The 27,984-nt window shown below is 32.3% G+C and overlaps 3 protein-coding genes across 12 annotated transcripts in view; 1 reads left to right on the plus strand and 2 right to left on the minus strand.

Moving 5' to 3' along the window:
• The window catches only part of LOC127727144 (uncharacterized), a 157,952-nt gene that overhangs the window by 34,277 nt on the left and 95,691 nt on the right, over positions 1-27,984 (minus strand). The gene's annotated exons all lie outside the window — the stretch shown is intronic.
• On the minus strand, positions 233-6,861 carry LOC127727148 (uncharacterized). Its single transcript, XM_052234595.1, has 5 exons — positions 6,688-6,861; positions 5,099-5,216; positions 4,006-4,145; positions 1,473-1,605; positions 233-1,130 (listed from the first exon to the last, which is right to left on the minus strand). The coding sequence occupies exons 1-5, from the start codon at positions 6,818-6,820 to the stop codon at positions 1,121-1,123; spliced, it is 534 nt and encodes a 177-aa protein (XP_052090555.1). The 5' UTR covers positions 6,821-6,861; the 3' UTR covers positions 233-1,120.
• On the plus strand, positions 6,889-27,373 carry LOC127727145 (organic solute transporter subunit alpha-like). Of its 10 annotated transcripts, none has more exons than XM_052234585.1 (9): positions 6,889-7,016; positions 8,340-8,398; positions 10,191-10,357; positions 16,124-16,197; positions 18,024-18,188; positions 18,627-18,741; positions 20,370-20,622; positions 21,618-21,763; positions 27,218-27,373. In XM_052234585.1, exons 1-9 carry the CDS (start codon positions 7,009-7,011, stop codon positions 27,251-27,253), a joined length of 1,023 nt encoding a protein of 340 aa, XP_052090545.1. In that variant the 5' UTR covers positions 6,889-7,008; the 3' UTR covers positions 27,254-27,373. The 10 variants fall into 10 exon arrangements, with proteins under 10 accessions (XP_052090545.1, XP_052090544.1, XP_052090547.1 ...); XM_052234584.1 differs by having other exon boundaries at positions 6,890-7,016; positions 21,618-21,799; XM_052234587.1 differs by lacking the exons at positions 6,889-7,016; positions 8,340-8,398; positions 10,191-10,357 and adding an exon at positions 10,374-10,465 and having other exon boundaries at positions 21,618-21,799.

Below are 27,984 nucleotides of genomic sequence, written 5' to 3' on the forward strand. Positions count from 1 at the left end.
AACTATCATATTTGTCTTTCATTTATTGTTTTGTAAATAAATCAGGCTGTTGGTTTTCTTGTTTGAATAATTTTACATTTTACATTTTATCATGTCAGGGTCTTGTATAGCTTGCTACAACAATGTATGTGATGTGGGTTTTTGTTCAATACAGGCTCCTGATTTTGGCATGGCACATACATAATGGGTTTGCAAGTGCTCAACCCTTCCCTAAGGAACGACAAGCCAGTAATGAAGGTGTATAAAATCTTTTATTTTAAAATTATAAAAACAATATATCTACCAAATTTTTGATAGAAATTACTTACTTTCAGTTGTTTCTTATGATTAATTTTGTAAATCAAATTAAAAGTGCTAGAATGTTATTTTACTTTTCAAACATAAAAGGAGAAGATACATTTGGGGATTTTACCTCTGAAAATTTACCAAAAATAAAACACAATGCTATTATTTGTCTCACTTTTTTAAACTTCAGAAAAAAAGATTTCAGAAAATGTAATTATGAGGTAAGGCATACTGACACACTTTGACTGATGTTATTAATCTGATGTCATAATTGAGATTTTCCAGTGTTTAGAAAAAAAAACAACATAGGTGTGAATATCTCTTTGGAGCACGGGTTGTGCTTTATATTAGTTCACAACATTTAAGGGTCAAAAAGTCAGGATTTTGTGTAATCTCATCATTTTAATGAATTAGCTTACATTATATAACTATATAACCCATGAGAAGGATATATTTTCAACCAAATGAGCAGTGTTTTATTAAAATACATGTACTCAAAATTGTACCTTCTTTTTTTATTCAAATAAAAATATGGTCATCATTTTAAAAAAAACCACCCACATTGTATTTGACAATAATATAAAGTCTATATATTTGTTAGTTATCTGAAAAATGTACCAATATCAAGCAGATATAGGACAGATCAGCTACAATCATTGAAATGTCTGAAGGACGGAATATATGCATGTGTAAAATTAAATGTATGTACCAAAATGCATTAAAATTTTTAAAAACAAAAATGGGACCAGCCCATGTATATAAATATAGATATCACAGTGATTAACAAAAATAATTAACTAGATGATTGGAATGCCATTATGTCTGGCTGTCATGATCAACAGTGCCTGAAAGTATAAAAGATAAAACATGAATTAAAGGAGATGTGTAGTATATATCAATGAGAGATCAATATTGTAGATTAAGGCATTTTTCTGTACTATTTTTGTATTTTTTTTTTGATATATTACTTTTGTTATTTCATTGAATGAGAACAAAAAAGGTGAATGCTAAAAAAAGAAGTTTATTTCACTTTTTTGTTGTACGGCCCCTACATAAAACCCCCTAAAAAATAGTAAAATACTAATACAAAGTTGAGATCAAATAATGGGAATTTTATGTACACCAAATTAAAAATTCAAATCCAATATAATGTTTTGAAAATCTGTCTCAATTTAAAATGAACCTACCCACAAAGTTGCCTGCATCCTATCAGTGTATAGTTATACAGTCTATCATTGTAAGTATCCACACCAGGCTGACAACCACCAGTCATATTGTACCAAAAAGAGCAGGCAAAGGCTGACGATCTGTCATAACACGCTACAAACAAAAAGTGTTACAAAACAATATCTAAAACATCTACAGAAGCTCAAAGAAAAATGTCCAGATTTACTTATTTACTTCATTTGCTTGAAGCTTCTTCTGTTGGAGGAGAGTATCGTGTGCTTGAAATCATTCCTATACACTGTATTTTGTTCCCATGTCTGGGAATGAAAATGTTTTTGTACTGACATTGCTGAACTATTTTCACTCTATACAAGTGTAAACAGTATCAGGAAAATCTGTGGCATTATGTATTGGTACAGGTTATGTATGTTTACAGCTTATAACTTATACAGCTACCTAAAACTTGAACCATCTTGACTTTAGTTCAGAAGGTCTTAAGTCAAACTTCAGTTTTCAAACTTAATATGCATGTAATATTTGCCACTGGTCATTAAGCATCCACCATTATCAGACATAGCATGTGTATTTACTTCTTCATAGGCACATACAAATAATTAGTATATCAGTAAACACTTTTATATAAATTCTTCTGTCAGTGGACCAGTTATAGAAAACAATGATTCAAACAATATTGGTAATAATATTGCTGTCAATGGACTAGATAGATCTCACCACAACATATCATAGGAAAAACCTATCTGTGGGTGTTGATGGACTAACTGTAGCACATGAAAGCATATAATGGGACAAACTTACCTGTGGGTGAGGTAGTTGTGACTGGACTGGGTTTAGCACATAAAATATTAAAGGACAAACTTACCTGTAGGTGAGATAGTGGTGAAGACTGACTCTAGCACATGAAAACGTATATTGGGACAACCTTACCTGTGGGTGAGATAGTTGTGACTGGACTGACTGTAATACATGATAACATATAATGGGACAAACTAACATGTGGGTGAGATAGTTGTGACTGGACTGGCTGTAATACATGATAACATATAATGGGACAAACTTACCTGTGGGTGAGATAGTTGTGACTGGACTGACTGTAATACATGATAACATATAATGGGACAAACTAACATGTGGGTGAGATAGTTGTGACTGGACTGGCTGTAATACATGATAACATATAATGGGACAAACTTACCTGTGGGTGAGATAGTTGTGACTGGACTGGCTGTAATACATGATAACATATAATGGGACAAACTTACCTGTGGGTGAGATAGTTGTGACTGGACTGACTGTAATACATGATAACATATAATGGGACAACCTTACCTGTGGGTGAGATAGTTGTGACTGGACTGGCTGTAATACATGATAACATATAATGGGACAAACTTACCTGTGGGTGAGATAGTTGTGACTGGACTGGCTGTAATACATGATAACATATAATGGGACAAACTTACCTGTGGGTGAGATAGTTGTGACTGGACTGACTGTAATACATGATAACATATAATGGGACAACCTTACCTGTGGGTGAGATAGTTGTGACTGGACTGACTGTAATACATGATAACATATAATGGGACAAACTTACCTGTGGGTGAGATAGTTGTGACTGGACTGGCTGTAATACATGATAACATATAATGGGACAAACTTACCTGTGGGTGAGATAGTTGTGACTGGACTGACTGTAATACATGATAACATATAATGGGACAAACTTACCTGTGGGTGAGATAGTTGTGACTGGACTGACTGTAATACATGATAACATATAATGGGACAAACTTACCTGTGGGTGAGATAGTTGTGACTGGACTGACTGTAATACATGATAACATATAATGGGACAACCTTACCTGTGGGTGAGATAGTTGTGACTGGACTGACTGTAATACATGATAACATATAATGGGACAAACTTACCTGTGGGTGAGATAGTTGTGACTGGACTGGCTGTAATACACGATAACATATAATGGGACAAACTTACCTGTGGGTGAGATAGTTGTGACTGGACTGACTGTAATACATGATAACATATAATGGGACAAACTAACATGTGGGTGAGATAGTTGTGACTGGACTGACTGTAATACATGATAACATATAATGGGACAAACTTACCTGTGGGTGAGATAGTTGTGACTGGACTGACTGTAATACATGATAACATATAATGGGACAACCTTACCTGTGGGTGAGATAGTTGTGACTGGACTGACTGTAATACATGATAACATATAATGGGACAAACTTACCTGTGGGTGAGATAGTTGTGACTGGACTGGCTGTAATACATGATAACATATAATGGGACAAACTTACCTGTGGGTGAGATAGTTGTGACTGGACTGACTGTAATACATGATAACATATAATGGGACAAACTTACCTGTGGGTGAGATAGTTGTGACTGGACTGACTGTAATACATGATAACATATAATGGGACAAACTTACCTGTGGGTGAGATAGTTGTGACTGGACTGGCTGTAATACATGATAACATATAATGGGACAAACTTACCTGTGGGTGAGATAGTTGTGACTGGACTGGCTGTAGCACATGACAGTACGGGACAACATCCAGGAAATGACAGGGTAGTATTTGCTACAGGTAGGCAATTAGGGCTGTCAGGATTATAACTATCTGTTATCTCTGTACAACTGTAATAGAATAACTTTGCATGAAACAGAACTTAAATTATTGAACATAAGTGCATTAATGGAATTAAATCACAATTAAGAATTAAAATGAAGATGATAATTCAATAATGGTGACTGCACACTTCAATACTTAAATTCATATACACATGCAATAGCACACTTACGGATTTGGTGGTAAGGAATTACTTTATAATTAGGCTTTACAACTTGTAAGTGATTTTTCAGCCTGTCTTACAGCTTCATCGAAATTCCCCATATAGTTTGGTGGATTTTGAAGAAAAGATGTAGTTAAGTTTACATGTTGTGAATTTTTGGCGTTTTATGTCAATACCGTGTTGCTGAGCTCATTGTTAAAATAATATGGGTGACTTAGTAGCTTTTTGTAAAATGTGTCTTTACACCTGAATTAGGATGAAAGTCATTAAAGGCAACCACTGTTTGCGAAAATAAGCAGATAAAACTAATGTAATCAACCATATTTGGACAGCTATAGATTAACTGAAGTTTTTATTAGTGCTATTGTTGCTACAATAAATCTGGTAATCAAACAAGAAAGTTAGTTGAACAGTTACCCCATTATATAATTAATTTTACTGATTTTTCTCTTTAATTCAATTATATGAGTTGATTTTGTAACTTTAATAATTATAATTATTCGATACTTTTGATTATCGAAACTCTTTTCTCTTACTAGGTGAATTTTTCATTTTGGTTTATGATATTGGGTCTTCATCTTACATTGTAGAAACCATGTTACTTTAGTATGTGAATGATATATTAACTTATTAGATGTACAAATTTACAGAAAAAAACTGAGTTCTCTGAGTACTGATACGTTTGTTCTTACATTTAAAAACAATTTAAGTTAAATAAATGGTTAAAATTCAAATCATTTATTTTAAAAGATATAATAATATTTCACAAATTTGAATCTATGAATCTTTTGTTGTTACCTGTGTTTGATTAAATAGTTCTTGAGTGTACCATGCCAGCACCTGTTTCTATCACATCCACCAGTTGTCTCCCATACATCGTTATGAGCTCTGGTCGTACCCAAGTCATCAATACAATCTGTTAAAGAAAAGAAATATCATGTTAACTTCATGAATGACTGAAGAATTTAACAGTATGCAGTATCTTTTCTTAACAAAATTAATGAGTTCATGGATCTTATTTCAACAGGGATGTAATCAATTTCAAAAGGTAGGGAGGGTATCTAAAATTTATGCAGCTATTTGTAATAAATATTTAAAATACAGCAACCTGTGCTCTCTTTGGAAAAATTACCCATTATAGAACACAGTGTGTGTATTTAAAATATTTTTTTGGCATTTTCAACAAAAGATGTTGGGTAGACGTCAGTAACATGTATAAAACAAGCAGCACAATAAAACATTCATGTATCTTTATGACTTAGATTAATAACCAAGACGTGTTATTAATAATCTTCATAACATTATCAATAATTATCTTTCATAGAAATCGATCCATCGTTTGCAAGGAATATAAAAAACAAACTGTAAATTTGTCACGTTTGTCAAGGATTTCTATACGGTAATACACAAATCCTTAGTTCTCCTGATTAAAAGTCAGTGACGTGATTTTTTTCTTTAACAGAAGCAAGTTTAAAAAGTCTGAAATCAAGAAACAAATGAAATATTGATGGCAAATAAACACACATTTCTTAATATTAAAATAAACTACGAGAATATACAGCATGATATATGCCTATACTGTAGTGTATCAATGATTCAAAATCCTTGTGTCTCCTAGTTAATAAAAATCAAAAGCAAAATAAACAATTCATTGCAGTTGATATCTTTGAATGGCACCTGTCTCATATTTACGAATGAAGTGATTTCTTAAAGCATACTATTTTCCATGCGAATGAAGTGATTTCTTAACCGAAAGGAATTGAAAAATATGACCGTTTTTACACCATGTACACAACAAAATCTACTCTTGAGTACAGACAAACCGATGCATCTAGGAAAGTTTTAAGGCATGACTGGACCTAGATATATAAAAGTTATAGAAAATTAAAAACTTGCCTGGATTTTGAAGTGCATTTTTTTCCAATCTGCAGAAGATAGCAAATAAACAAACACTTGAGTTTCATTTGATACGGTCCTCGAGTACGGTCCACTCAGCTACACAGTTTAAATGACCTATTGTTTGCAGATATCTATTGTCCATTTAAATTAATATAACTCACAAATTTATTATATGAGGGGAGCTTCTCAAACCTCTTTCCCAACTTAGTTTATTTTGGCACCTTCTGCAGGAATGAAAAAAATGAATAGCGAAATCCAGTTAAGTTTTTAATATTCTGAAACTTTAAATGCATTTAAATTTTATACGGCTAGGTCCAGCCATGCTCTAAAATTTGTCCAGATGCACAGGTTTGTCTGTACTCGGAGTGAAATTTGTGTTGTAAATACGACCATATATTTGCTAAAAGGTTATGATGAACCTTAAAGCATAATATTTTCCATGGAAACAAACCACAAAGTTATATCAACCAATAGTTATACTGACTTACCAGATGTGTATTCTACTTTAGAAGCAATCCTCGGGTCTGATATGATGGATAATGTTACAACACTTGTAGGCACGAATACATATATAAACAAACTTAAGGCAGAGGGTTTCAGTCTTTCTTTTTTCTTCGCCATTTTGACCGACTATGACTTTTCTATTGTGAAGACTTTGATCACGTGATTAAACTTATTTTGTCAATATTTACTCGTGTACATTTAATCTTTAAATAGTAGAAGATTTTACCTATACATAATAGTGTATACACTATATGAAATTTACACTCTAGTACGTATGACCAGTTATACCTATCAGTGACCAACACATGAGAAGGTAAGCTTAATTATTACAACACTTTTAAATGCATATATATTACAATGCACGCGGCAGCTGAACAGACAAAAACAAGAACAGTTGAGATAAGCTAACATTTTAAAAATAATTTATTGGTGTGGTTATTTGTTTTTTTATTATTTCTTTCATTAATTTTACTTTGTATAGTTTTTTACAAGTGCTTATAATTGGGCACAGGATTTAGATATTTTATTTTCATTGTTTGCAATGCATATTCAAATTTCTATTTTTATACCACACACTTAACCTGCTATGCTTGTCTCACCATGATTTGGTTGAATTTATCAACTCTGATACAATCCCTGATTTTAATATTCATACTTAAAACAACTGTATAGTATACAATATTAAAGCAATTGTATATGAGTTAATAAATTCAACCAAAACAACGTAAGACAATAATAGTTGTAAACTTATTCTGAAAGGTTACCAATTCAACACTGTAATCAAATCTTTAAATATTGTTTTTATTGGTATAAATATTGATTTTGTTATCAGTAAATCAAAACCATATTAAATATTATTGTTATACACATATGCACTTTCACGGTACTACAATCTGTCTTTACACTAAATCCGTTTGATGTGTACTGATTGATATTTTAGTCTTAGATACATGATTTTTTTATTAGTTGTTATTGGATTTGAACTTGCTACCAGTAACTGCGAGTACTCGCAGATCTGTACTTTTGTGTCTTTTTTGTTGTTAGGGGTGTATAAATACCCTGTCACGTCCGGTCTGTGTTTTTGTTAGATGCTTTTCTGCTTTTTATCGATTTGATGAGTTGAGCCCTTTTCAACTGATTTTTATAGTTTGTTCTTATGTTGTGTTGTAACACCACTGTACCCTTTATGTGCCTGTCCCAAGTCAGGAGCCTGTAGTTCGGTTGTTGTCGTTGGTTCATGTCGGTCATATTTGTTTTTCGTAAATTGTTTTACTTTGTTATAAATTAGGCCATTAGTTTTCTCAATTTAATCGTTTCATATTTTTCATGTCGGGGCCTTTTCTGTTTATAACCGACTATACGGTATGGGTTTTTCTCATTGTTGAAGGCCATACGTTGCCTATAATCGCTTACACCCACTTCATTTGAACTTTGGTGGATAGTTGTCTCATTGGCAATCATACCAATCTCCTTATTTTTATAGGATAAGTACTAGTATGTGGTATAAAATTGAATATTGAATATGCATTGCAAACTATGAAAAAAATTATCCAAATCCTGTACCCAAGCGCCTGTGTTTTTGAAGTAGTTATGCACTTGCTTTCACGCATGCTACAGTATACTCTTGCACTTTCAGTACCGTCATCATGCTGAACTGTTCCAATGAATATCCACGGACCGAAGTTTTGTACAGAGGTAATTTTCAATCTGTCATGATAAGCAAGTTTACCTTTAAGATTGGCATAAATAATCAAATAAAGTCCTATTTAGTATTGTTGAAAGTATATCTCTTTCCCCAATGTTTCAATGACATAAGCTTACACCATAAATACTACAAAGACTGCAAGACCATTACTTTTGCATCGGTCTTTTTCATATATATTTCTCATGTCTACAGATCTATGGTACTAAATGATGCACTCTTTTCTATAATTATCACAACAATAACAACAAAATTTGATGCAGCAATATACGCAAGTTCAAGTTTTTTTTAAATTTTTTTATTGTCAATTAAAGAGACAGAATAATCAAGTTAAATTTCGTACAAATGATTCCATTGATTTGGTTACAATTATACTTCAGAATAAAATGATAAGAAAAGGGAAATAACACAATAATATCTATTTATATTGGTGTTGTTTTGTACACTTTTTAGACGTTTATATAATTTATTAATTGAATACAGGAATCGTTACTCGTAACGATCCGATCCAGCGCCCTCGTATATATATATATATGTGTGTGTTTAAACATTAACAAATACTGTGATCTTAGTATATGTAAGAGAATGATAATCCTGAATACTAAATAAAATATTCTGTTATGCCTGGGGCTGTCATAAACACGTAATAACGATCACAATTGTAAATACAAAGTAGATAAATTATGAATATATTCATAAAAAATGTGTCTTCTTACCAGTAAAATTAAGAAATTTACCAAGTTTCTAAAATTTGTTTTCTAACAATGTTTAAATTATCGAATAACACATTTGATTTAATATGTGACTGTCTTCACTGGACATTATTGATCGTCCTGAACATGCATGAAATATTTGCCACTGGACATTAAAGCATCTAACAATCATCAATCACTGGACATTAGCGAAATATATTGTGAGTGCTAATCTACAGTGTGACAATTTGTGTAAGTTTTACATACAGGACCAATAAGGAAGATATGCAGATATTTGGTAGCTGGTTTTATCCACCATAGATATATATATATATATATATATCTGACAGTCTTTTCCCCCATTCGTTCAGGAGATGGAAATCCACATTTTGTGAACGACTATGCATTCTTTGGTATGCCAATAAACCAATTGATAATATATTTGTGTCGAAACTTTCAGTTTCAAATAATCTAATATTTGTTTTATTCACAATGTCACAGTTATATATACGCACTATTGCTATTTTATGACATCGATCATTTGTCGTCATCCTTTAACTTAAAAAAAAAACCCACATTTTCTCTGAAATATGACCAATTCAACCTTCACCTTACAAATAAATCAGAATGTGTTGATCGATGAACCTGATCACTCTGTAATATCAAATGTTGGATGACACCATTCTACCATCGATGATGGCAGTAAAAACTAATACTTCAAATGAAACAAACCTAAAACACAAGTTAATATAAAGATAAGAAGATGAGATATGATTGCCAATGAGACATCTATTCACTAGACACAATATGACGTAGATGTAAGCAACTATATATTAAGGCCATCACACAACCTTCAGAAATGAGCAACACAAATACCGTCTACTCAACTGTAAAAGGTCGCAACATGATTAAAATGTACAAAACAATTCAAACGAGAAAACAAACGGCATTATTTATGGACAACACAATAATAATAATAACAAAAATATGACAGACAGCGACCTACGACTCTATAACAGGTTACCTTCTTGGGACCTGTACACACATAATGTTTGCGAGCGTTGAGCATAGTTACAGTTTATATGTATTTCAGATCTGAAAGAAAACCAGTGGCCTGACGTGATCGTGACTTTGACAATATGTTGTATATTATGTGTGGCGATGGTAATAATATACATAGAGGCAGTATACTTTGTGTTCAGATTTCACAGCAACAAACGACAGACAATAAGGATCATGTTCTTACTAGCTCTATGTCCTGTAAGTTTACATTACATATGAATAAGGATCATGTTCTCACTAGCTCTATGTCCTGTAAGTTTACATCAGATATAAATAAGGATCATGTTCTTACTAGCTCTATGTCCTGTAAGTTTACATTACATATGAATAAGGATTATGTTCTCACTAGCTCTATGTTCTGTAAATTTACATTAGATATAAATAAGGATCATGTTCTTACTAGCTCTATTTCCTGTAAGTTTACATTAGATATAAATAAGGATCATGTTCTTACTAGCTCTATGTCCTGTAAGTATACATCAGATATAAATAAGGATCATGTTCTTACTAGCTCTATATGTCCTGTAAGTTTACATTAGATATAAATAAGGATCATGTTCTTACTAGCTCTATGTCTTGTAAGTTTATATTGCATATGAATAAGGATTATATTCTCACTAGCTCTATGTCCTGTAAGTTTACATAAGATATACATAAGGATCACGTTCTTACTAGCTCTATGTCCTGTAAGTTTACATTACATATGAATAAGGATCATGTTCTTACTAGCTTTATGTCCTGTAAGTTTACATCAGATATAAATAATGATCATGTTCTTACTAGCTCAATGTCCTGTAAGTTTACATTAGATATAAATAAGGATCATGTTCGTACTAGCTCTATGTCCTGTAAGTTTACATCAGATATAAATAAGGATCATGTTCTTACTAGCTCTATGTCCTGTAAGTTTACATTAGATATAAATAAGGATCATGTTCTAACTAGCTCTATGTCCTGTAAGTTTACATCAGATATAAATAAGGATCATGTTCTTACTAGCTCTATGTCCTGTAAGTTTACATTACATATGAATAAGGATTATGTTCTCACTAGCTCTATGTCCTGTAAATTTACATTAGATATAAATAAGGATCATGTTCTTACTAGCTCTATGTCCTGTAAGTATACATTAGATATAAATAAGGATTATGTTCTTACTAGCTTTATGACCTGTAAGTTTACATAAGACAAACATAAGGATCACGTTCTTACTAGCTCTATTTCCTGTAAGTTTACATCAGATATAAATAAGGATCATGTTCTTACTAGCTCTTTGTCCTGTAAGTTTACATTACATATGAATAAGGATTATGTTCTCACTAGCTATATCCTTTAAGTTTACATAAGATATAAAAAAGGATTATGTTCTTACTAGCTCTATGTCCTTTAAGTTTACATAAGACAAACATAAGGATCACGTTCTTACTAGCTCTATTTCCTGTAAGTTTACATCAGATATAAATAAGGATCATGTTCTTACTAGCTCTTTGTCCTGTAAGTTTACATTACATATGAATAAGGATTATGTTCTCACTAGCTCACTGTCCTGTAAATTTACATTAGATATAAATAAGGATCATGTTCTTACTAGCTCTATTTCCTGTAAGTTTACATTAGATATAAATAAGGATCATGTTCTTTCTAGCTCTATTTCCTGTAAGTTAACATTAGATATAAATAAGGATCATGTTCTTTCTAGCTCTATGTCCTGTAAGTTTACATTACATATGAATAAGGATTATGTTCTCACTAGCTCTATGTCCTGTAAGTTTACATAAGATATACATACGGATCACGTTCTTACTAGCTCTATGTCCTGTAAATTTACATTACATATGAATAAGGAACATGTTCTTACTAGCTTTATGTCATGTTCTTACTTGCTCTAAGTCCTGTAAGTTTACATTAGGTATAAATAAGGATCATGTTCTCACTAGCTCTATGTCCTGTAAGTTTACATAAGATATAAATAAGGATCATGTTCGTACTAGCTCTATTTCCTGTAAGTTTACATTACATATAAATAAGGATCGTGTTCTTACTAGCTCTATGTCCTGTAAGTTCACATTAGATATGAATAAGGATCATGTTCTTACTAGCTCTATGTCCTGTAAGTTTACATCAGATATAGATGAGGATCGTGTTCTTACTAGCTCTATGTCCTGTAAGTTTACATAAGATATACATAAGGATCATCTTCTAACTAGCTCTATGTTAACAATAGATATAAATAAGGATCATATTCTTACTAGCTCTAAGCCCTGTAAGTTTAAATAAGATATGAATAAGGATCATAATCTTACTAGCGCTATGTCCTGTAAGTTTACATTAGATATAAATAAGGATCATGTTCTAACTAGCTCTATGTTAACATTAGATATAAATAAGGATCATATTCTTACTAGCTCTATTTTCTGTAAGTTAACATTAGATATACATACGGATCATGTTCTCACTAGCTCTTAGTCTTGTAAGTTAACATTATGAATAAGGATTATGTTCTTACTAGCTCTATGTCCTGTAAGTTTACATTACATATAAATAAGGATCATGTTCTCACTAGCTCTAAGTCTTGTAAGTTTACATTACATATAAATAAGGATCATGTTCTCACTAGCTCTATGTCTTGTAAGTTTACATTACATATGAATAAGGATTATGTTCTCAATAGCTCTATGTCCTGTAAGTTTACATAAGATATACATAAGGATCACGTTCTTACTAGCTCTATGTCCTGTAAGTTTACATTACATATAAATAAGGATCATGTTCTCACTAGCTCTAAGTCTTGTAAGTTTACATTACATATAAATAAGGATTATGTTCTCACTAGCTCTAAGTCCTGTAAGTTTACATCAGATATAAATAAAGATCATGTTCTTACTAGCTCTATGTCCTGTAAGTTTACATTACATATGAATAAGGATCATGTTCTCACTAGCTCTAAGTCTTGTAAGTTTACATTATATATAGATAAGGATCATGTTCCCACTAGCTCTAAGTCTTGTAAGTTTACATTAAATATGAATAAGGATCATGTTCTCACTAGCTTTATGTCGTGTGACTTTACATTAGATATTTAATATTTACCCAAATACATGCATAAATTAGAGAAACATTTGTTTCTGCTATTTTAAACAGATAACCTGATTATTTTATAATGTTTTTGTTCGATAGGAGTCGTTAAACGTACTGAAAAGTTGCACGTCTTTTTGATAAGCAGTATTATAGACTGGTTGAATCAGTCGTTTAAATTCGCACCGTCTTTTAGACAACACTGACACCGTTTTTATTTTTGTTTTATTTTTATATTACCGTAATTATTATTTTAAAGACATACAGGTATCTTGAGAATAATCTGATTAAATCCGATGTTATGATACGTTATCCACCCTAAGGGAGCGTAGCGAATCATTACATTGGATTTTCATCAGATTGTTTTGATATAGCTATATGAAAATGTCTTAATCCCATTATAATAAAATGAGGAATGTGTCCATGAGACACAGATGTCCCCGCTTGTAAATATGCAAGGGTCAACGTACTAATTTAAACTTATTGACGTTTTGTTTTCTTTGAAAGTACTGAGTTTCTTGTGGGGTGTTTTATTACTCCTGCTTTAGATGTGAATGCTTCTTTAATAATATTGACCTAGCAAGTTGAAGAATTCGAATTATTTAAATTTTGATTTACTTTGCGCGCTGATAATGTGGGGAAAAAATCCATTATAAATAATTCATTTTCGCGGGAAATAAATAATTGCAGAACCAAATGCCGGTTTACTGGCGGTGGTAATCAGGCAGAGAGTTCGATACCTAACGTTGAAATAAAAGCACAGAAGCTGCACGTCAACATTAATTACTTTTCGAAGTACTATGCATTACTTAATTCTTGATATGAAAACGCAAGGATGTGTTCTACACCTGCATGCATGCTTAGCTTTCTCCATTTTCTTTTTTTTTTCTTCTTCTTATTTTTTTTTGCCAGAAATTCAGACGAGGAATTGCCTCATCTGCCTCATCAGTAGTTACGGCCCTGCTGACATTTATTTTTTATTCTATGTTTGGTGGTAATAAGCATTGTGTATCAGTATCAGAACATTTGGTTGAGTGAGGCAAAGTAAAGTTAAAGTGCGGAAACGGCAAATTCAGCAATTTTCCCATTTATAAAGAGACATAACTCGAGAACAGTGAATTTGGCGCCACCGAATTTCGAACTCGATCTGTGTTTGGTGGTAATAAGTATAATGTAAAAGTTTCATAACATTTGGTTGAAGCAAAGTAAAGTTAGAGTACGGAAATGGTCAAATTCATCAATTTTCCATTTATAAAGAAACAGGAATCTGATGTTCAGTAGTTGTCGTTTGTTGATGTGGTTCATAAGTGTTTCTCGTTTCCCGTGTTTTATATAGATTAGACCGTTGGTTTTCCCGTTTGAATGGTTTTACACTAGTAATTTTTTGGGGCCCTTTATAGCTTACAGTTCGGTGTGAGCCAAGGCTCCGTGTTGAAGATCGTACTTTGACCTATAATGGTTTACTTTTATAAATTTTGACTTGGATGGAGAGTTGTCTCATTGGCACTCATACCATATCTTTTTATATCTAATAACTCGAGAACGGCGAATGTGACGCCTCCCAAATTCGATTTAAATCTGTGTTTGGGAGTAATAAGGGTTGTGTATAAGTGTCATAGCATAATTTGTTGAGACAAAATAAAGTTAGAGAACATAAAACCAATTTTGGGACGTACGGGCAAGGGAGAACCTTTATTACCCCTTCGCCTATCGACGGGGGCATAACAAGACGGAAGCGATATGGACATTGTCTTAATTGCTTTTAAATAACGCTAATTGCAACTAAAATAAGGACTCTCAATTGCTTTGTAGTGCAAGAAGGTGGTTTATTTATGGACATATATCAACTTATAAATCATTAAAATAATGTTATTTTAAGTAGCGTTCCGTCTTATGAATTAAACGTATATTATTTTACATGGTGTTAGTTTGTATGTAAATTAAGGTAAATTAGATAAGACATACTTTACAATATAAAGCAATAAGACATACTTTACAATATAAAGCAATAAAACATACTTTACAATATAAAGCAGTACGGCATACTTTACAATATAAAGCAATAAGACATACTTTACAATATAAAGCAATAAGACATACTTTACAATATAAAGCAATAAGACATACTTTACAATATAAAGCAATAAGACATACTTTACAATATAAAGCAATAAGGCATACTTTACAATATAAAGCAATAAAACATACTTTACAATATAAAGCAATAAGGCATACTTTACAATATAAAGCAATAAGGCATACTTTACAATATAAAGCAATAAGGCATACTTTACAATATAAAGCAATAAGGCAGTTTATTTATTGACATATATGTCAACGTATAAAGCATTCGGATAATGTTATAAAAGTAGCATGTTTTTTTACATGATGTTATGTTTATTTACAATGATAGTTGATGAAATAGGCCATACTTAGTACTAAAATAAAGCAACAAGGTATGAGATACAGTTTCATTACACTTTTAAAAGAGTAGATTCATGACCTGATGAATTTAAGGACGGTTATGACTAACAGCGTTATTTTGGTCTCCCCGCGCAACACGATGCGTGATACACATACATGTACATAATTGGCGTGCGTGCTTGTGTGCGTCCGTCCCTCCGCCTGACTGTTCTGCTGTCCGTCCGGTCTTGTAAGCGCTCTCGCGTGTACAATTCTTGCTAGATTTCATGAAATTTATATCAAAAGTTTATATCTTGTAAGATATTTATTTAAAGGTTTAAAAAAAAAGTTTGTTTTGAGTTATTGCCCTTTCACAAATATTATATAAGCAACTGATGAGACATTGGAACACTGTTCTTATATTAACATTCATTTAGCGGATAAAGCTGTATAATAGTTATTTTATGTAATTTACAACTTTTTCAGATCATTGGATGGACTTCATTGTTAGCAATTCTAGTACCAACTGCAACATTACTTAGCGAATTTACTGCCTCAATGTATGTAGTATTGTTTTTCTAAGTCCAATACACATACTAGTATATAACACCAATAAGGCTATCTTGAAGCAAAAAAAAAACAACCTGTGGGACGTTGAATATATGCAGTGAGAAAAGTTACATAAAATATAACAGAACCTCCAAAAAAAAACTCCATTGTCTGTAACCATGGTTACTGTTAGTTTATGTTCGGAAATTTTCAAAGTTTTCCGGGTTCGAAGTTACTGAAGTAACTATGACAACAACACACAAAATCTAAACACATTCTAGAGGTCAACATATTCGGCTTAACAATAGATAAGTGTCTACTTCATACCTCTTAACAGTCCTGTCCAGAAAATAATATTTTAAACAGCGACTTCCAAAGGTCTTGGATCAGCAACACATTCTTAAAAGAACAAAAACAGTAATATATAAACAAAGACAACAACAAAATATTTTGCTGACTTGAGACAACAGTAGTCCGTCTTACTCTTTAATGTGATCATAGGAAATTGTGCTTTATTGTAGCATTTTGATGTTTTTACTCCGTTTTCCTTTTGTCCACCTGTCTTTAAGAGTACAATACTATATCTTACACAATAACTTTGTTCATTTATACTACTTGCATGGTATTTAATTATGAACGAAAGGAGATAATGCCATTAATGGGTATACTTCAATGAGACAGAAACCCAATGACACAAAACAAAAGAGGAGACAGTGAATTGAGTTTGGCATATAAACTTGACATTGAATATTCACTCATACATTTGTCTTTGAGTACGCCCCAAATTGGGTAAATGTTTTGATTAGGTAGTTTCATTAAACTCTGGTAATATGTAAGTGGTTTGTTTAATTTTTACAGTCCTTTTACAAAAATACAGAATCGTTCATCAAAACTTCCCGTTCTATTTCTTATATTTTATGTTTGAGTGACTGCGAAATCAGACTTTGAGCCAAAACCCTTCACAATCAACAGTCCTCTTATGTAACTGTAATGCTATTCAACAAATGTGCGTGTTTCACAAGATAACCTTCGTTGATAGTAAAATGACAATTCCACTTAATAAACTTTTGCGCTTTTGAAAAGCTTTTCTTGATTCACCTCCATCCGGAACGCTCAAATCCAAAAATTAGAAAGCCAAGGATGTATGAATATTTGACGAGCTATATAACTTAAAGTGTCCTAAAAAAAACCAACCAAATCCATCTAAGGTCAACTTTGCCTAATGAAGTTGGAACCTTGATTTCTAATAATTTCTAAATTAATCAACTGAAAGTTTTAAAACGTATGTTATGAACCATGTCAATGCCAAAGGACTACTGGGTTGATAATGCCTTCGGGGACCAGTAGTTCCATCGAATTATTGACATTACACTTCTTTTCCATTTTCTGGCCATCCATGTTCATTAATAACAATAATTATTCTTCATTAAAATTCTAAAGCACATAATTATAAGTGCTACTTGCCACCGACTTGTTTAAGACTATAGACTGTAATTACCGACTTGTTTAAGACTATAGACTGTAATTACCGACTTGTTTAAGACTATAGACTGTAATTCCGACCGACTTGTTTAAGACTATAGACTGTAATTAACGACTTGTTTAAGACTATAGACTGTAATTACCGACTTGTTAAAGACTATAGACTGTGATTACCGACTTGTTTAAGACTATAGACTGTAATTCATTTTGATTTTTGAAGTTACCACTTTCACGTTGACTTATATACCTCAAATATTTTGTTCAAAGTTACATTTCACAAAATGTTCCTTATGAGTTAAAATACTTGTCTGTAATAATTCCATTAGTACTTTATTTCATTTTATTTCGATTTTAGATACGTTGGTGTCTGTATAGTAGTTTTTCTAAACATGTTATTGGAGTATCTCGGTGGGACTACACAACTGTTAGCCGACATGTCTGATCAGACGTTATCATTCGGAACTCCTCCTTGTTGTTGTTGCTGTATGTGCTGTAAATGCTGTAGATTTCCTTTTAATAAGTAAGTAATGATTGACCTCGAGCTTTTCAATTAGAATAAAAAGTCAACACTAAAATTCTCTCAGAAACACGGACAAATAATCAAAAATTGCAACGAATGATCTTTTTTTCGTGGTTCTTCAGTTTATCGTCCTGAACATGCACTGAACATGCATGAACTATTTGCCACTGGATGTTAAGCAACCAACAATCAATCAATACAACTGTCACCTTAAGTTACTCATTTCTTATTCATTATTCAACTTTTGTTGGCGATCATTCTCCGGTGATGTTTCGCACCTAATCAGAAAATTACCTCAACTGAGGATATTTTAGATGGTAGTTTCATTATTTCAGTAAAAGTATGCATAAATCCAAGTACGAAATTCTTATTTCCTTCTTATCATATAGATAATTATTGTTGAAATGTCTAATTTTGTATCCATATTAACCATTGCAGGAAGACCTTACGAATTGCATCAATATTTACCCTACAGATTGCAATAGTTCGACCTATTGTATTGTTTGTAGCGGCAGTGCTGTGGACAGATGGCAAATACGCATCAGGAGACGAGGTACATTCTTTATATTTTTGCCTTTGTTTTATTTTTTTTGGTAAAACAAAATTCAAAAGAAATCAAACTATTTTTATTTATCATAATACTCTCTTACATATTTTGGAAATAATCTTTTATGGAAGAAAAGCATGGAGTTGTAGCTATCGAAACTTTTTTGTAGATAAACCTTATCAGAAACGCTCAGATTTAAAAGCTTAGACTTTAAAATGAAAAAGATGTATAGTTAAACGGATAGCATTGATAATAAAAGAAGCCTGAAAAGGAAAACCACATATTGTAGTCAGCTTTGCCTGAAGGAGTTGTTTTAATTTTGAAAATTATAATTTGTGGTATGATTGATTGCCAATGATATAACTATCTATAAAGACCAAAGGACAATTATATGAACAATTACAGGTCAACGTCCAGCCTTCAACAATGAGCACAACCCATATTGTACAGTAAACTATCAAAGGCCCCTCGATGACAAAATGTGAAATGGTTCAAAGGAGAAAACCAACGGTCTTATTTATACTACAACAATAAATGAAAAAAGCCCATTATAGCCGATAGCAACCAACGACAACCACTGGATTACAAGCTCCTGGCTTTGGAAAGGTTCATAAAAAATGCGGTGCATTTAAACAATTTTGTGAGCGCTTTTGAAACCCCCTGCTAGCCTGAAACAGAGGTGTAACATCACAACATAAGGACACAATGTAAAAATCGTATGGAAAGGGTATAACTCATCAAATCGATACTAAGAACAAAGATAAATAAAAAAAAAAGACATATAGTACCAATTTTAGAGTACTATCAGTTACTGAAAATTAGTCGAACGCCCAATTTCAACTAATTAATATACCACGTTCACTCATTTTTTGTTGAAACAACATTTTTTAATCGATTTTTTTCAAAAAGTATATAATACCATGACGAATGTCAAAGTTAGGACTACTCATCGTGTGAATCTTCGCAGTTGAAACATTCAACTGACATTGCCATCAACCCAAATGGTGTTTATAACGAACTTTCTGTGTTTGAAATTATTTTCTGAATCAGTCATCAACAACGAAGATCTGAAAGATACCATTATCTTCATACTGAAATCTGCCACTGGACTTAAGCAACCAACAATCAATCAATCAATCATACTGAAATTTGGTATAGATAACAGTTGTCTTTTTTCCATCTTGTTTTGATTTTAGATTTACTAAATTATACATAGTGTTCAAGGAATTATGCATAAAAGAAAATGTGGTGTGCACGTCAACCAGACAGTAACCCTACGACAAAAAAACACCAACAAAAACAACTACATACAAGGGCCTATTCAATATGTTAAGGTCAATATCGCACGAGTTTTTGATAAACAAAAAACAGATAATTTTTTTTTCAAACGAGAATTAAATAAAGTATTACCATAATATTTGATATTATATAAACATGGCAACATGTATACTGTATCATATATAGTACCCGCATATAATGACACACGTATTACTAGTAACGAAGAAAATAAAGATTGATTTATAACAATTGTCTAAATATGATGAAAATTATACTCAGCAGATAAATATTACAATATGATAATAGCATTGAAGCATAACATTTATTCCTCCAACATTTAAAAATACTTTTCACAGGGAGAACAGTCGAGCATTACCTTTCCCATCCAGGTTTTTAGTGGAGTGTCAACGATTTTGGGAGTCTGGGGACTTCAAATAGTCTACCGGGCCACAAGAGACAGATTATCCATGTTTAAAGTTAATTTAAAATTTGCATCATTCCAGCTAACTTTCGCGATAGTCAACCTACAAAACTTTATATTAGCAATTTTAGGAAGAAACGGAATACCGGCTTGCAAAGGTAGTAGAGGACCTTTAATGCGTGGTTCAAGTAAGTGCATTAATATATCAGTTGTCTCCGTCACAACCGATGTTCAACAAAATATTATTTTTAACTAAAGAATTGTACTCGATTTTTTCATTGTTCAATCATTTCATGGTAGAAATAATCATTCATATAAAATATCTCGGTATATTATAAGAACTCAGAAAACTGTTCCACCATCAAATACTAGTAACTAAAAAACTAACCCCAAGGTATTTAAAACTTTTACAAAATTCTTTCATAGATGCAAAGATTTTATCTGGAAGTTCGTTTGTACCTGTTGATATCTTTTTACAAACGAAATTGAACATACTAATTTTACGGCAATGTTGTTTATAGAGCTCTTAAATTAAGAATCGATCCATGTAAACTCATTGGTACTTTGAATTAACTTATCCGAAAGGTGTATCAATTTAACGTTGTAGTAACAACTTTCAATATTGTCTTCATCTGAAATTGATTTTTTTAATAGCTTAAAACATATCTAATGTAAAAATAAGAAAATGGTGTATGATAGCAAGTGAGACAAGTCCCCAACAGGGACCAAAGGACATAGAAGGTTAGCAACTACAGGTCACCGTACGGCCTACAACCATGAGCAAAACCCAAACCGCATAGCAAGCTATTAAAGGCCCCGAAATGACAAATTTAAAACAATTCCAATGAGAAAACTAACGATTAATGTACAAAACAATACACGAAAAACAATATGATTTACAGCAACAAATGACAACCATTGAATACCTTGGGAAAGGCACATACAGAATGTGGCGGGGTTAAACATGTTTGCGGGCGCGCCAACTCTCACCCTAACCTTGTACAGTCGTGTAACAGCACAACACAAGAACAAACTATAAAAAACAGTTGAACAATGCTCTTTAACTCATCAGATAGAAACACAAAAGATACAAAGTACTGATCTGAGAGTACTCACAGATATTGAAAGCTAGTTCAAAGCCTGCGACAGTAACGGGTTTAAACAATTTCTGCTTTTTTTTCAGGACTGAATCACTATTTGTTGGTGGTAGAAATGTTTCTGCTCTGCATTTTATCACGATTCGCCTATCGTCGACAGGAGGCAAAAAACATACAGGAGTATAGTATGGAGGGCGTGGCATCCAGTATTAAAGATTCCAGCGACAAAGAAGTAAATGGCGTTGATAACTTTGTTGATGTAGCAACTGTAAGCTAGATTCTTGTTCCCAGCTAGTTCATAGATGGTATAAGGGTAAATGATACAGGACAAGATATGATGCATTTTGGCATTTAAGAGATGACACAAATTGAAGTAATAAACGTCTCAACAAGAAATGATAATCAAATGATCACACTTATAAAGATTTGTTTTTAAGTATAAGAAGTCAGTAGCAAGTGAATCATCGTATTTGTCCTGTTTCAACAGAAATTGAACTGGTTGTATTCTTATTGTTCACTATGTATAAACACGGTCACTGAGTGTACACCTCTGTTGTCATTTTAGTATTTGTATGCATGCTAGTTTCTCCAATGTAATATTTATATGATTTCTTATATTTCTATCAGGGTAACACATCAGTAATCATGTTAGCTCTCGGTTTCTCACGGTTAAGAATTGACGATATGTTGTCAACAACTTATTTACCTCAAGTCAATGATATTTGGTATACAAATTTATTGTCATTTGCAAGTATCGTTTCCATGGAGATTATATAGCCCCACCCCTGATCATGGTTCATTGACTTTGAAACTTTTACATAGTTTACAAGTTAATGTTTGTGTTTAGGTTTGTTTAAAGGGAACGACTTATAATAAGTCAATGGTATTTGGTATGCAGTTGTATTAGCATTGGCACATCTCATTCAATGGAGATTGTTCAGCCATGTACCTTCAGTCATGGTTTATCGACTTTGAATATTTGCATAACGTACATGTTAAAGTATTGCTATTTTAATTTCAACATTTGCATTATCAAAATTACAAAAAGGCGAGACATATCTCTGTGATAACAGTTTATTGTTTTAAACATTGACGATATATTGTCAACAACTATAACTACCTCACACAGATTTCTGATTTAATCTGATCATCCTTTAAGTGGTTGCGATAAAGACCTGATTTTTGTCCCTAAAAGTAAAGTATTTCAATCATTATTGAATGTTTAAGCGTGCTTTCTGGTTTGATTTGGAATTTTATTGAAATGCACAAGACTGATAATACTTAATAATACAAGGTAACCAAAATCGTTCTATGTAGCATTATCACTTATAAACCGTATTGATTAATCAGATGTCCATAACAATTTATCATTATACTTTTCTAGTTGAAATATCGAGAATTGTCAATGACGATTAATTATATTTATTTTTAAGTAAATTATTATAAATCCAGTTGCTTTAATACCTTTGTTAAAAAACTGTAGATCTGCTTTTCCATATAATCCTTTATCTCCCTTGTGTATCCTGGACATGCCCTCACACATGCTCCTTCATCTCCCTGACGTGGCCTTGATCTCCCTTCAACTTGATCCTTCGTCTCTCTTGCGTGGCCTTTATCAGCTTTACACAAGGGGGTCCTTATCTCCACGGTGTGTCCTTGGTCTGCCCTATCACGTGATACTTTATCTCCGTGGTGTATCCTTGATCTGTCTTTACACGTCATCCTTATCACCCTCGCATATCCTTGATCTGCCCTTACACTTGATCCCTGATCTGCCCTTACACTTGATCCCTGATCTCCCTGACATGTCCTTGATCTGTCCTTATCCGTGATCCTTTATCTCCCTGGTGTATCCTTGATATGCCCTAAGACTTTATCCTTTATCTGCCTGGTTTATCCATGATAATCCTCTATCTTCCTGTCGTGTCCTTGACATACCCTTACACGTGATCACTTATCTTTCTGGTGTATTTTTGATATGTCCTTATACTACTGTATGTGCCATATATAGTTAGCTATATCAATTGTATATACATCTTTATTATATGTTGTCGGATACAAATAAGCCAAGTGTGTAACGTGTGTCTCTCAATATTGTTTAACACATTTTATACAAGACATACATTTATATTGTTCACATGTGCCATATGCATTTAATTTTCTTCATAATCTATTTTAACAGGTCGGGTACACTACCTTACACTGATATGCATAATTTAGCATATATACTAATGTTCCCACCAACCACAATTGTTTTTTAATACTCAAATTTTTTACAAGGGTAATTGAACAATCCAGCGAACGAGTTGTAATGCATAATGGACTAATGCGTGTTTACGCTTTACAGAGAACACGTGATTTTACCGACATACAAATTTTCCACAGAATGCCGGAAAAAGATCTCATGTTATGTGATTATATTTACAAACCATGATAAAAAGTATAAGTTCTATGCTCAGATCTGGCCGGCTCAGATTAACGAATAATTGTAAAATGTGTTTAAAATATTCCAAACAATAAAAACTAATTTTACGAATAGATAAACAAAAATTAAGCAAGAGATTCCGAGATACAATACAAAAAGGCATTTTTCTACTAAATTCCACGTGTGTTAGGCAATCATGAGTAAACTCGTAGTAGCCCACAGTTCATTGTGGTTCATTCTGTCTGTTGGTCAATTTCTCAGGGACGTGTTTACATTTTGTGTTTCGGAAATTACTATGCAAATGTAGTCTGACGTCAGAATTCTAGTGGTATCGACCTGTTTTAAAACTATGTTTAGATTTTGTACCTTTTGTTTATTTTCATTATACACTTATTTTAAGCTATGTAAACTTATAAATATATATATATATTTTCTCTCTGTATATAATCATTCTTGTTTAAATTTTGGTTAAGGTATAAATACTTATGTTGATTTTAATTATCTGTAACGCATTAATGTCAATAGTTGCAGGAAGTTCTACAGCTAATGTCTTGGGAAATTTGTGCGAATCTTGTTAATGAATCTTGTTTATTTTGACGTGTATTACTTCAATATCATACTAAGTGAAATATAACTTGTTGTTTATGATGACTAACGATTCAGTGATAATTACATTCAATCTTATTAAAAGAAAATTCTTTAATTGCACCCATTCTGATACGTCGCGCATCAAGGTTAGATGCGCGACACATCAGAACAGGAGCAACTTGATTCAAGGCTTGATGCGCGACATATCAGAACAGGAGTAATTAAAGGAATTAATTTTAATTAGATTGAATTTCATTCAAAGTAGATTTTAACTACCAAAGGTATATTTTAAAGTTATACGGTAATACTTAATTGCTACTGTTGTAAAATTACATTTTTGTTGTTACAGCATTTATAAACGTAAGTAAGTGTCATGCAGCAAAGATTATCTACAGAAGTACCCTTAGAGGAAGGACGATGGATGCAGATTTTTTTTTTAAAGTTGCAATAAACTGACCTTGAAAACAAAATACTGTATTATTCGAATTACATCGACAAGGTTTACATAAAAAAAACTACTGTAAGCTAATGCAATACATTTACAGGATGACGGCTATAACTAATAAATATACCAAAGAGGATATTTAAACAAATATTTTGTAACTATATCGTTCATATTTACATATATCATTATTTACTGAAGCAATTATGATTATGATATATCCGGTGAAACTTCAAACACACTTTTATTATAGTTAGTTGTTATTGTCTTTATAGTTTCTTTTTAAATTGTATGTGTAACAATACTCATGTCTCTAGTAATTTTATATAAATTAACCTTTATGAAAAACATCACTTATATGTTATGTTTCCCTGCCGTTATTATCATATAATACAACAGAATATCACTATCCAATTGTTTGATACCACAAGTAGCGAGTGGTGTAATTTAAATGTGTAATCAAAAGATCTAAAGAACTTCTTAAATGTTCATATGCCACTTCTTGTGATGATATAGTCCATTAAAGTTTCAATAGTTTATACAGCAATATCACACAATGTGACATTGTCATGTCTGTTTCTTCTGTTGTGGTTATAGTACGTACATATGGTAATGTTGAGACTAGAAGAAACATACCATGCTGTAGACTTATTTTTTTAGAAATAATAGGTTTTTAATCGTATTTGTTGATTTGCAGGATTCAATTTTCACCCAGACTATCGACAATATCAATTGGTATATGGTGTTCCAACAATTTGTATACGCTTTTTAGCTCACGTGGCCTAAAAGGGAAAGTGAGCTTTTCTCACCACTTGGCGTCCGTCGTCCGTCGTCGTCTGTTAACTTTTATAAAAATCATCTCCTCTGAAATTACTGGGCCAAATTTAACCAAACTTGGCAACAATCATCATTGGGGTATCTAGTTTAATAAAATTGTCCGAAGACCCCGTCTGCCAACCATGATGGCCGACATGGTTAAAATAGAAGATGGGGGTAAAATGCAAGTTTTGCCTTTTATTTTGAAAAATATAAATAGAGAAAATCTGACATGAGCTTAAATGTTCAGATTGTTGAGCTCTTCCTATTGTTCATTTACATCAAATCTGTTAGACGACTTCTTATAGGAGTTATTGCCCTTAAATGATGAATTTTACCAATTTTTTTTAATATTTGCCTATTATCTTGAAAATTATAATAGATAGACAGAAACTTTAATTATCAAAAATGATCAGCAAGACAAGATCTACAAATAAGTTGACTCCTTATTGAAGTGATTGTCCTTAAATGACGACTATAATATTCCCATTTTTGCCTATTATCTTGAAAACTGTAATAGATGGATAGAAACTTTAAAAAGAACTTATGATCCGCAAGACATGATCTACAAATAAACCATAATGGACAAAATATTCAGTCGACTCGTTATTGGAATTATTGCCCTTTAATGATAATTTTTAACATGTTTTAGCATTTTTTGCCTATAATCTTGAAAATTATAATAGATAGATAGAAACTTTAAAAAGGAATAATTATCAGCAGGATAAGATCTACAAATATGTCAACATGACTGAAATTATCAGTTAACTCTTTATAGAGTTATCCCACTTCAATGATGATTTTTACTAAAAAGTGGCCGTTGTTGAAGATGCAGGTGAGCGACACAGGCTCTTTAGAGCCTCTTGTTTCATTTCTTGTAACAGCAAATTTTGAGTAAGCATTTGACGGTAAAAAAATGTCTTAGACAAAAATTCCATACAGCAAGATGAATTTTGCATCCGCACTTTTGCCTCCCGCACCAAATTTTATAAACTATTTGAAAGTCTCTATACCCCAGCAGTATGTAGTGGAAAATTGTCTTCTACAAATATTGGTTATTACTTGTTGAAATGAAAACATACAACGGCGACGTAAGAACAGCAACAGAAACTTACCACATCAACGCACCTGTTCCCACTTTTTAAGGTTATTTTTTTTTTTATCTTACTCCAGTTTTGTTATCCCCTTTTCAGGTTCATGTTTCTGCTTCCGGACAGTTTTATGCTACATTTCTTTTGAATATTAAATAAAGATTGTTTCTGTAGTTATCAACGGTGGTATATATGTATAACTGTCTGGTATTTCATATTTTATTACGTTTTACATTTATTTTTATGAAAACGTACAAACATGAGTATCTTTTCATCAACTTGGAAATAACAGTAGACAAATAAAAACATGTTTTATACCTTCAGGATGATGGCTCTAGATTATACAGATACCAACAGTGATATTAAAAAACCGGATGATATTATTGATATTGAACACTTATATGCTCAAATTCAAACATGTTTACTTACCTCATATTTACTGTTTACTTCTATTAATAACATAAATACATTTTATAGTCAGTCGTTATTTGTTTTTTTGTTTTTTTGTTGTTGTTGTTTTTTTTTTTGGGGGGGGGGGGAGGGGGGTATTTAACAACTACAGAGCAAATAATAAGGATAAACTGTGAAAACATCTACTAGTTTTGTTGTTCCCAGGGATGACCAAAATATTGTTTTACCAGAGAAAGTAAATGACATAATCTTATTTGGCTATTGCTGTATGTTATAATGATTAGTTCCCGTGCATTTTGCTGTTTCAAAGCTGTAAAAAGTGAAATAGCAAAAATAGCGAACTCCAAGGAAAATTCAAGACGGAAAGTCCTTTATCAAATGGCAAAATCAAAAGCTCAAACACATCAAACGAATGGAAAACAACTGTCATATTCCTGACTTGGTACAGGCATTTACTTATGTAGAAAATGGTGGATTTAACCTAGTTTTATAGCTAGCTAAACCTCTCACTTGTATGACAGTCGCATAGAATTCCATTATATTGACAACAATGTGAGCAAGACAAACAAACATCATAGATAAAATTGTCATAAATCGGGGTTCAGATCATGTAATTGATATGAAAAGGTAATAACCATTCTGCTGAATAGACGTTTATTAGAGTTGTTGCCCTTGATTAA

This window comes from Mytilus californianus, unplaced genomic scaffold (assembly GCF_021869535.1).
Source record: "Mytilus californianus isolate M0D057914Y unplaced genomic scaffold, xbMytCali1.0.p SCAF_19, whole genome shotgun sequence".
NCBI lineage: Eukaryota > Metazoa > Mollusca > Bivalvia > Mytilida > Mytilidae > Mytilus > Mytilus californianus.

Excerpts from the sequence above, each read along its gene's own strand:
- LOC127727148 (XM_052234595.1), bottom strand. The coding sequence starts at position 6,820 with ATGGCGAAGAAAAAAGAAAGACTGAAACCCTCTGCCTTAAGTTTGTTT. Across the intron at positions 4,146-5,098 it reads AACTATTTAATCAAACACAG|TTGTACAGAGATAACAGATA; the intron begins GTAACAACAAAA and ends ATTCTATTACAG. Across the intron at positions 1,606-4,005 it reads CACAACTATCTCACCCACAG|CGTGTTATGACAGATCGTCA; the intron begins GTAAGTTTGTCC and ends TTTTGTTTGTAG.
- LOC127727145 (XM_052234584.1), top strand. Across the intron at positions 10,358-16,123 it reads TCTTACTAGCTCTATGTCCT|ATCATTGGATGGACTTCATT; the intron begins GTAAGTTTACAT and ends CAACTTTTTCAG. Across the intron at positions 20,623-21,617 it reads ACCTTTAATGCGTGGTTCAA|GACTGAATCACTATTTGTTG; the intron begins GTAAGTGCATTA and ends CTTTTTTTTCAG.